General features: G+C 17.4%; 1 protein-coding gene across 1 annotated transcript in view; it reads left to right on the top strand.

Annotated features, from left to right (window-relative positions):
- Nucleotides 1–8,248, top strand: part of LOC129613111 (broad-complex core protein isoforms 1/2/3/4/5) — a 160,081-nt gene extending 151,833 nt beyond the window's left edge. Inside the window, exon 8 of the mRNA XM_055527044.1 lies at nucleotides 7,174–8,248. Coding sequence (XP_055383019.1) covers nucleotides 7,174–8,177 — 1,004 coding nt within the window. The 3' untranslated portion in view covers nucleotides 8,178–8,248. The remainder of the gene's footprint in view (nucleotides 1–7,173) is intronic.
- The last annotated feature ends 4,212 nt before the right edge of the window (nucleotides 8,249–12,460 follow it).

Below are 12,460 nucleotides of genomic sequence, written 5' to 3'. Positions count from 1 at the left end.
ATGTATTTATAAATAAAAATAGATAAATACATATTATATATTTAAATATATATATAACTACTCTTCAAAGATAGTAACTTACTGCTGCTGGCATATACTACTCGTATTATTATACTCTTCTATATCTTATCTGAACGCATTTTTAAAATACAATTGATAAAGTATTTATATGTATTATATATATATATATATAATATATATATATATATATATATATATATATATATATATATATATATATACATAATATATACATAATTTTATATTTATACATATATATATATATATATTTATTCATTTATATATATATAACTACATTTTATTTTAATTTGAACTTTTTTTTATTATAGATTTCATAAATTAAAAAAATATATATAATATAATACAATGAAATATTGTTATAATATAAATATAATATAAATTAAAACATATTTCTATTTTTCCTTTTAGTTCATAGTATGTTTTCATTTGTAGAATTAAGCATTATAAATTTAAATAACTTTTTACAAAAATTATTACAAATAAAACACTATTTCTTTACACAATAAAACAGAAAACAAGACAAGCAATTTAATATTATACATAAATTGTGCATATACTTGTGCACATTATTATACTATTCCAATTTTTAAAAAATTAAAATTAAATAAGCAATTAAATATTTAAATAATTATATTAATAAATAAATAAAAAATATTTATAATTTTAAAATAAAAACATAAATTTTATATTAAAAAAAATCAGTATTTTCGAAAGTACATTCCAATACAAAATATACCATAAAATAACTATATATTATAATAATATGTAAAAAAATTACAATGACATATATACATAAAATCAAGAAATGCTTATTGAAAATTTTAATTTTTTTTACTATTGAGTTGGTTTAAAACTTTTTTTAATAAAGATAACAATAATTAAAGCTTTAAAAATAAACAAATAACTATAAAATTCGTATTCAAAAATAACTAGCTCATATACATAAGAAAATTTTAAATAACTTTTAAAAATTGAACAAAATTTTAAAACTATACGTTTCTATGCCTATATTGTATATATACGTATATATATATATACATTTTTTCATTATTATAATATATATATAAATATATACAAACTAGTTTTACAAAAAAAATACAATATATTTAATTAAATATTAAAAATTAAAAAAAAATAAATATTTAACTATAAAGACTCTAATTAGTGCTCTTCACTTTTGACTATAAAAATTTTATACAAAACTTTTTTTTTATGTATGTAAAACTTTTTACATATATAAAATATTTTATACATTATTAGATAAGATCTTACTCGTAAATATAAATACTTAACTATTTTTATTTTTACAAAACTCCTAACTAAAACAGTTCACATATTTTTCTACTCAAAATTGCAAAAAAAAAATGTAGTAAGTAAAAAGAAACTTAAAATAACTAAAGTACAAAATATTAGACAAATTCAATTAACAAATGTACACTTTATACACACAATTATAAACAGTATGTAGGTAAAGCAATTTAAATAAAAAGATAATACAGGATGTTTTTTTTTCCAGAACAAGAAAGCACAATATGTTTTATAAAAAAATATATACTACCAATAAAATTTACAACTACCAATATTTAAATATGTTAAGAATCTGCAGTATGGGTCAATTTATATACCTAAATTTGAATTTAATTAAAATTTTCCTTTATGAATGAAAAAACTCTTCAAATAAAAAATAAATTTACATTTACATAATTATTTATATATTTCTTCTTGAATCAATTAGATTTAACTTATATTGAGTGTAAACTAAAATTAAATTCAACTCAAAATAAATAGAACAATTAAAAAACATAGAAAAAGAATCTATTTCTAAATTCAATTAGAATATTGTATATTTTAAACAATGTTACATTATAGTGCCATAATATCACTTTACAAAATATTGGAAGTATAATTTTTTTTTATTAAGAAATGAACAACACAACATTTTTTAATTACAATGTAAATAAACAAAAAAAATTAAATTTAGTTACTTAACATCCTGTATTAAATTCGAAACAAAAAGTATAAAATAAACTTTATAAAATATTTTATTTAATTTTTTTTTTGTATTAAATACATTTTTTTTATTTAAGAATAGGATATTTTAACCACATGCTATTTCTCTTATATACCATTTTTTAAACATTACATTGAATGCATCTTCCGACGACTATAAATAATTTTTTTAATATAAATAGTAAAAAATTAATTAAATCTTTCTATATTTCTATATAGACGAAAAAAAAAAATTTTCATACATAATGTTTTTATAATTATGATTTATTTCTTTAAATTTTTTTTATTTAAAATCATAATTTCAAATTGTTAATATTTAAAATTTCTGTTATTTTTAATTTACAAATACATACATATATATGTAGAAAATATTTATTTTGTATTTATTTAAATAATATTTGTATGAATACATATTTAGTTAAATGCATTTTATATTGAAAATATATATGTACATACTAAAATTTATAATTTTAAATGAAAAATTTTTTTGCATTTTTAATTTTCTTTTAACATTGTATCGTAGTGTTGCTATAATTGTTTTTTTCTTTATTACATGCATATTACTTATATCAATCTTTTTTTGGAATGCTCATTAAAAGAAAATATTTTGAAAATTAATTTTAAAAAAATAAAAAATTAAATACAATTTAATTTACTTATATTTTATTTTTAATATTTATCTATTTTCACTTATTCGATATTTAACATTACGACTAAAATCATATTTATTCTGCTTTTTATATCGTTGCTCATAAAATTTCTTAATTATTCAATAAAAAATTTAAATGAACTTAATTTCAATCAATATAAATTCATAATCAAAAAAATTTTTGAAACTTAAGTCTATATGAGGATTAAGAAACTGCATATATACAGTGAAAAGTAGTAAATTTATTAAATTTTACATCATTTCTCAAATAAAATGTGTGATGTTAATTATATTATCAAACTTTTTTGTTTTAAAACTCGATCACTCTTAGAAAATTTGAAGTGAAAACCTTAGAATTGAAGCACTATAAAATTTTTGTAAATTAGAAATTAAAAAATAATTTGATTTTCTAATAGTATTTAATTTTTTATTATCTTAAAATTTATTTTTAAAAATTTTTTAATTTAAAAAAAAAAATGAATGTTTAAATAACAAAAAACTTAATAACAAATCAAAAAACAGTGTGCTTTTTTTTAGTTTGTTGTTTCATAAAATTTAGAGAAAAAAAATTTTTTTTTCTATTTATAAATGTGTGCGAATAATGTAAATGAATTACAAAAAATTTAAGTACAAAAAAGATGTTATATAAATATTTGTGTAGTTGTGTAAGTTGCTATTTTGTTAATTTATATTTTCAAACTTAAAATTATGTGTGTATTTCATTTAATTTAGTTCTTATGTTTTCTTTTTTTGTATCAATATATTTTTAAAACATATATTTACATAGAGCATTAAATGTGTAAAAATCGTTATTCATACAAAAAGTCAATTTTTTTATAAAATCATGATTTCTTTCTTAATTTTAAGGATATATGCTTCTACTTATTCTAACAAAATCCATAATAAAAAAAAAAAAAATCATCAAAATTAATGATCATTAAGCTAATTTAAAAATCAAATAAAAATTCATCGATCTCAACTAAAATATTGTGTGTTTTATAATAAAAATAAAATTGCTTATGTTTTACAGTTTTATATATTATATTACGAATATTATAAATATTATATTTATAATCTATTTTTCACACATATAAAGTAAAATCTTTGAATTTAATACTTCCGAAAAAATGAATCAGCATTAAGGATATTTTAAAATAATATAAATTATGTATAATTTCAAAATGAAAGTTATTCAATTTGAACAGATCTTTTAAATTGTACCTAATGTGAATCTGTAAAATTTTAAATTTTACTTTTGAAATTTCATTAACTTCAAAATTGATTTGAAATCCACATTTTATGGCTGCATATATTTGCAGTTCAAATAAATCTAGATTTCATAAAACATTAATTAATAACTTTTTATTATTACTTATCCTTAGAAATATATAAAATCCTTATCCTAATATATAAATTACTTTAAAAAATTTATTCGAAAGAGTAAATAAGTAAAACAAGACTTTTCGAGTTTGTTGAACTTAAATCCTTATCAAATTATGTACACATTATGTACATATGCATGTAATAAATACATAAATTTGATTTCATAATCTACATTTTTAAGCCTCTTCATAAATTTTTCATTTCTTTTTTGGCTTATTGTGTGTGTTTATGGTTTATTTTACTTATTGAACATTTCTGATATAATTTTCATGTGCTATACATTGGATATTCAACATATTTTGAGTAAAATCTTTAACAAATTACTATAAGAACAATAATAAACTTTAACAATATTTACTTGTGAACTTGTATTTTATACTATTAATATTTGAACTTGTGCCTTTCTATACACTTTTACATGTATGTGTGCTAAAAATATTAATAAATTTAAAAAAAAAAACATAAACAATTTTTTATCACTTAAAATTTAAGAATTCAAAAAATTATTTTTCCCTTTATTTTTTTTTTTTTTGAGTGTGTTTTCGTTGTATTTGTTTCCGCTACTATATATTTATATTACATAATATAATATTATTAAAGAAATCAAACGGAAAATTAATATAAAATTAAATTAAATTGACGATGATTAAAACTATTTGATTCATTATTGTATATACAAAATTATGTTCTTTAAATTTAATTTTTCGGTCTTTATAAAATGAATCAAAAACGTTTATTAAAAGTTAATAAACTAAATTTGCGTGCACTAACTATTAAGAATTTTCCAGCTTTCTTTAATTTACTTTAAACACAAATTATATTATGTAAAAAAAAATAACTTAGATTATTAGAAGTTTTTGATGTATTCTACAGTATTTAATAAATATAACAAAAATTTGGAAAATATATAAAATAAAAATTATGAAAAAATTAAGAAAGTAAAAAAAAAAACGTAAACTTAATTAAAAATAATTGTTTCACTTATAAAATGTAAATTTTGTTGATGATTTTATTATAAAAATAATACAATATATTTAAAATCATATATATTTTTAATTAAATTTATATATGAATTATTTTATTCATATATAGATGCTTGAAAGAAAAATAAATACATAAGTTGTAATTAATTATTTAAGTACATGTAAAAATTCAAAAAACAAAAACTATTAAATAATTCCTTACATAATAATAATTAGTTATGTACATAAAAATAGAGTACGTATATTAAAAAATGACGATTTTGGTTTGAAATAAAATAAAATGTATTAAAAATTTTATACATTTTCATATAAAATATACAAAGTGGTATATCTGTACACATTGTTGAAATAAATTTAAAAATTAAAAATTTTCCAAATTTAAAATCTTATACAAAAACAAAAAAGTGCCTCCTTCTGTATTTACATGCAAATCAAATAAACAAAATGCAAAATCAAAGCAATTCTTGTCTTATAAAAAAAATAAAAACAAAGCAATATTTGGGTTATTCATTCAATAATTACATATCTATTTCATTTTTAAATTCACAAAAACCGACAAAACTTACTTTAATAAATTTATAAAGACTTTTCATAATTTCATTTTTATACACACTGTGAACAAAATTTATTACACAACAAATTTTTGACATTATCAATCTGATTATAGTATAGATTTAAGCTACCATGAAACTTTAAATTTTAATCAATACATTTAATAGGTTAATCCTTTAGACCATTCTTGTCTAATGCAGTTCGAAAAATCTGCATTTTGTAATAACTATATTCAATGTCTTTTCTGTTCCTGTTTTATGTATATTGTAATTGAAGTAATGAATACCCCTAATATCATTTAAATTTAAAATTAAAAAAAAAAAAACATGTCTTAGAATAAAGTATACACTATTTTCTTAAATAAAATCATTCTATTTGTTCACATATGTAAAACGTTGTGTAAAAAAAATATTTTCTTTTTTATTTTTATTAGAATTAATATAGTAAAATTAAGGACTTATAAATTAGAATATTTTAATTTAAGTATTTCTTTCCAAAATCATCTATTTATAATATACGCATGTTAAAAATATTTCTTCAAAATAAGATTAAGAAATTTATTCGTCTTTCGTATTCTTTATGACTCTTTTTCTCTGTCTCTCTCTTTCTCTCTGTCTGTCCTTTGTTTTTACAAAATTATATTTACATTCAGTTCTCCATTTATTCCGTTACTGTTCCCATTTTATTTTAAAATATAAAATAAAATGTACTTCAAAAATTTTAAAGAACCTTAAATTAAAAAAAAAATAATTTACATAATATTACGTTAAATATACTTAAAATTTCTTTTCATTCTTAAAATTAAAAATGATTTAAAAATACACAGAAAATAAATAAAATATAATTACATACATATATGTGTAATTATTATAATGCAATTTATGTAAGTATTACAAAATACTTCTATATCGGATTCTTAAAATTTTAAAATGCATCTAGGTATATAAAGTTTTACCAGTCACGAATTAATTTTCTGTGTATTTATTAATCAAAAACTACATAATTTTAGGATCTTTTTAAATATTTTATAATTTTAAATACCTTTTAATTTTATTGTTGAAAGTTTAATTAATTATTATTACAAAAAAAAGAAAAAAATTTTAATAAACATTCTAAATAATTCTTTTTCTTTCGTTTCGGTTTCCATTTATTACCTCAAATCTGTATTTATGTATATTAAAAATATCAAAAATAATTTTTTTGTCACAATGCAAAAACAATAAAACAATCATCATTGGACTCAACGAACAAAAATTAAAAAAATAATTGTAAAATAATCAATAAAAACATAAATATTTTGATAAAACAAAACAAATATTCGCATGCACGCAAAACAACAAACATAAAATCGACGAAAATAATAAAAACAAAAACCAAAAATTGATTGAAATTTAAAAACAAAAAAAAAAAAACAAATACATATATGAATATGTACAAACACATACACACAAATGTATTTTAAAAAATTATATGATCCATACAATATGTGATCACAAAACAAAATTGTATATTATTACGAAAAAAAAAACGAAAAATATATATAAAAAACTAAAGGCTCTCAAAATGCTATTACGGGACAAGTCTCGTCATCGACACCACCAATGAATCCTTCGCCAACAAATTGTTATTCACCTCTCGGTTCACCACCTGGTTCAGCTGGATCAACAACAAATGATCATAAAATCAGTGGTAGTGGAATTAATTGTAATAGTAGTAATGGCGGACGTAGTCAATCAACATCACCAGTTAATAACGGTAGTTCAAATGGTGGAGGACAAATATTACGTATGCCACCACCTACAAGCGGCGGTATTAATGAACCACAAGAATGTCCATATTGTCGTCGAACATTTTCTTGTTATTATTCATTAAAACGTCATTTTCAAGATAAACATGAGCAATCTGATACATTATATGTATGTGAATTTTGTCATAGACGCTATCGCACAAAAAATTCTTTAACAACGCATAAAAGTTTACAGCATCGTGGTACAAGTGGCATGTTAAAACGTTTATTAAAAACATCAGCAATAAAAAATGTTTTAGGTGGACATCATCATCATCACCATCATCATCATCAGCAACATCATCACTCACTTAGTGGTGGTACAGGTGGAAATGGTAATAACAATGGTGGTGGTGGTGGTGGTATTGGTGGAAGTATTAATACAGGTAGCAATAATAATGGTGGTAATGGTGGCTTACATACAAGGCCATCACATCATTTATTTAATTTTGCAAATGAATTAAATTCAATTGGACCAGTTGCTGGTTCAAATTACCCAGGTGATTTAGAGTTTGGTAAAGCATTAACATCATCATTAATTGGTAGTTTAAATAATGTTAGTTCATCAGGTAGTCATCCCTTATTATTGGGTGAGTATGGTACAATAAATAATGGTAAAAATAGTAATAATAATATAAATAATAATAATAATAACAATAATAATAATAAATCAACAAGTGATTTAGTTAATGATTGGAGTAATAGTGCTGGTATATTAGCAGCTGGTAGTGATAATTCACCAATATCAATTATAAAACAACAAATTCAATAGAATTTACTTAAATGGAATGAAATTTTTTAGGGAAATTTTATGGTTTTTTAATAATTAATTAATTCCAATTAAAAAATTAAAACAAAATTTAACTATTTCTTTTACTTTTCGTTAAAATTTTTATAATTTCTATTATGTTAGTTATACTTTTATATAATTTTAAGTGGACATTTTTTTTTTCGTTATTATTATAGTAAAAAAAAAATAAATTATTATTTTAAATTTTTAATAATATTCACTTATGTTTTTTTTTTATTGATTGATTACTATTTTTGGCGTATGTGCAATAAACAAATCTGTTTACATAATAGTATATATATGTGTATTTAAATATATATATATACATAAATGTTTTTTATTTAATTTTTATCTAAATTTACACAATGAAAGAAAAAAAAAATTATTATTTCAAATATTATTTAATAGCTTTTTTTCGTTTTTAATTTAAATATTTTCTATTCTTAAAATTTATTTTGTAAATAAATATATCCATATATAAGAAACTATTGGTTATATTATTATAAAATGGCATAATAATAAAAAGCATTTTGTTATTATGTCTTTTTCGTAATATTTTTACTTATACATTATTATAACATAAAATTAAAATTAAACTCACATAATGTGAGAACGTATACATATTGAATAATTTTCATTAAAAGTAATTGTAATAGTTTAAAATTTAATAATTTTAATTATTATAATATAAAATTTTTTTGTTTTAAATAGAACATTTTTAACATAATTTAAGATTTAACATTAACATAAAAAAAATTAACTAAAATAAAATTTCGTATAATTTTTTTTATACGAATATTATTATTTATAGTTAGTTTTTATTTTAGAGAAAAAAGGACTTTAGTTATAAATTAAGTAAAATAATTAATACAAAAAAAAAAAAATTGATTAAAATTTTTTATAAAATAAAAAAATTTTAATTTTATTTTTATTTTACATAGTATTTTTTGTATTAATTAATAAAATAACATTATATCATTTATATCAAACAAGAGAATTACATATGTGCAGTTTTATATTATATTAAATAATAAAATATTATAATTATTAAAATTGCTTTTATTTTGATATATTTTTTTTAAGTTGTAAAATTTATGAATTTAATTTTAAATTATAATTATGTTATTTCTATTCTTCTTATTTTTAAATATTATTTGTTTGCTTTTCTTTTAAAAACATATTGGAAGTAAAATAAATAAGTAAATAAAACTGTTTCTCTAAAAAGTTGAAATTCCATTCAAATACAATTATATTAAATTATTATGTAAAAATTATAAAAAAAAAAATTAGTATGTAAAAAATGCATGTTTACAAATTTACAATTACACAATAGAATATAAAAAAAAACGATTTTAAAAAATAACTACAAAGCAGATTCATATTCACAATAGATTGATGATTAAAATTAGAAAAAAAAAACGCATATTAAAAAAATAAAGGTTTCAAAAAAAATAATAAAAATTATTATCAATTAAATATATCTTACAATAAAATTAAAAATAAATAAAATAATATATAAGAAAACAATAAACAAACACACAATAATAAATAAATTTGAAATAATATTTTTGTCTTCTTTAAAAAAAAAAAAATATTTTAACAGCATAATATAAAAATAACAAATATTCAGTGTTTCTTTTTTATAATTATTGCAAAATTATAAATTTAAAAAAAATTGCAACTAAATAATACAAATTAAATAATAAAGTACAAAAATTACAAAAAACAAGCATATAAAATTCTAATTTAGCTAAAAAATAATATGTGACCTAACAAAAAGTAGATTTATATTAAAAATTTATGATTATTTAAATCATAATTTTTCGTAATTAAATTATATTATAAAAATTAATTCTTTAACAATTTTTTTATATATAAAAAACTGAATATTCTTTTTAACTATAAACATATTAACTATAGAGATTTTATTTAGATTAATTAATTAGTTAAAGAATCCAAAATAAAACTACAATATAAATTATTTTTATACTTAATATTAAATTGCTTCTTAATTTGTATTTTTTTTACATTGAATTACATTTATTAAAATAGACTAGAATATAAAACAATCATTATATCAGTGCTTACAAAAATATTATTTCAATTTAAAAAAGAATTTTCAAAAATGTACACGGTTTGACAACATTTTATTTATTCAACAACTTTAGAATGCACTTTTCAACTTACTTTAATGAATTTCTAAGCTTAATCTATCTCTATTTTGTACATTAATTTATAAATGACAATATTAGCTTGAGTTTTTTAACTTTCTTATAAAATATCTTTTTAAATTTTTCATTAAATCTTAAATTCTACTAAATCTAAGAAGAAATATTAGTTACTATATAAATTGAAATATTAATACAATTATAAAGAAACTAACTTACCGAAAGAATGATCGTATGCAATTTTGAAAATACCATAAAATTATATAATACCTAAAAACTATAACACAAATTAGTATATGTTTATATATAAAAAAAAATCAGAAAGAAAAATCAAACAAAATTATCAATACATACTACAGCAATTTTTTTCACCGTTATAGTACAAACATATAAAAAAAATAATATACATACTAGCAAAATCTGGCCCATCAATTACTAATGAAAGTAATTTTTTTAAGAAATTATTAAAACACAAAAAAAAACGAATAAAAAATATAAAAAAAGCAAAAAAAAGAAAAATATTATATCAAATATAAAACACGTATTTAGCAAAAAAAAACTTAAACTAATTTAAATAAAAATCATTAATAATTTGAAAATTGAAAAGAATAATAGCTAAATTTTTTATAAAAATTATAAAAAATATATTATTATAAAAAAAACAAAAACACTTGAACTATATACAATAAAAATATGTTTAATAAATAACAAAATATTTCTAAAAAAAAATGAAATTTTAAAAGTTGATTAAAAAACAAAGATTTCAATAAAACAATGATCTTAAAAAATATTTTAAAAGGAAGTGATTTTTTTTAAACTTTGTTTTTAAAATTAAATAAATGAATACATATATTCTTATATTGAGAAAATAAATATAATTATATATACCATTAAATATTAAGAAAAACATTTCACACAAAGAAAAGAAAAATTACAGGATTTTTGAATATTTTTTAAATAAATTTTAAAAGTTGTATAAAAAAAAATATTAACAAGTAATTAAACATCATATAAATATACTTACCGTAAATTGTACCTAAAAAAAAATTTACCGAAATTAAGAAAAACAAATACAAAAATAAATTAATTAACATTAAACTCAATTAAAAGTTCAAATTTAATCTTAAAAATATATCATATAAATTAAATAAAAATCAAATAACTTTCTTTTAATTCTATAATTGCCATAAAATATAAAATTACAGAGATGAAAAAAAAAAAATGCAAAAAAAAAAAAAAAAACAAAGCCAGAAATTTAAAATTTCCTCAATTATTATATTGCATACTTATATCTATATACATATATTCGTATATGTATATAAAGTAAATATATTCTGTATATATATATTTGTACATATATATACAGAAAATTATATTGTTAAAACTACATTTTGTACATACATACAATATATAAATACTTAATTTATGTCATTTTCGAATATGAAATAAATTTAAAAATTAAAAAACAAAATACATATTTAACTTAAAAAAAAACATATAATGAATTAAAAAGTCGTCAAACTACAAATGTTTAAAAAACAAAAGTTTGTATTTTTTTTTTCTATGATGGTTTGAAACCCTTCCCAAATTAGAGTATACTTAAACTTGAGTATACAAAAAAAAACGATACAAACAAAACATCATTAATAAAGTTAATAAAAAAAAAAAAAAACAAAAAATTAATAAATAAATTTAATAAAATTGAATAAAATTTTAAGATATTTAAGTATTATGGTGTGCCATAAGAAAAACGTCAAAAATAATTTAAAAAACAAAAAAAAAAATATAAAAATTATTTCAAAATAATTTATATATATATAATATGTATATAAATAATAACTAATTGTAATAAATAAAAAAATAAGAAAAAAACAAGAAAGTACTAAAATTAATTATAAAAATTTTTTTAATAAATATATGGAAAAAAAGTAAAAAAAAAAAATATTTTAAATGTGTCAAACAAAATGAATTAAAAAATACAACCATTAAACAAAAACAAATCATATTAATAATTCTATATTACTTGTATATATATACAAATTTACTTATAATATATAATATATATAACATAATACACCTATATCTATCTTTAAATTA

The sequence above is a fragment of the Condylostylus longicornis genome, unplaced genomic scaffold (assembly GCF_029603195.1).
Source record: "Condylostylus longicornis isolate FDR11 unplaced genomic scaffold, ASM2960319v2 ptg000081l, whole genome shotgun sequence".
Taxonomy (NCBI): domain Eukaryota; kingdom Metazoa; phylum Arthropoda; class Insecta; order Diptera; family Dolichopodidae; genus Condylostylus; species Condylostylus longicornis.
Note: the sequence above shows the minus strand (reverse complement) of the source record. Positions and strands in the feature narration are given on the sequence as shown.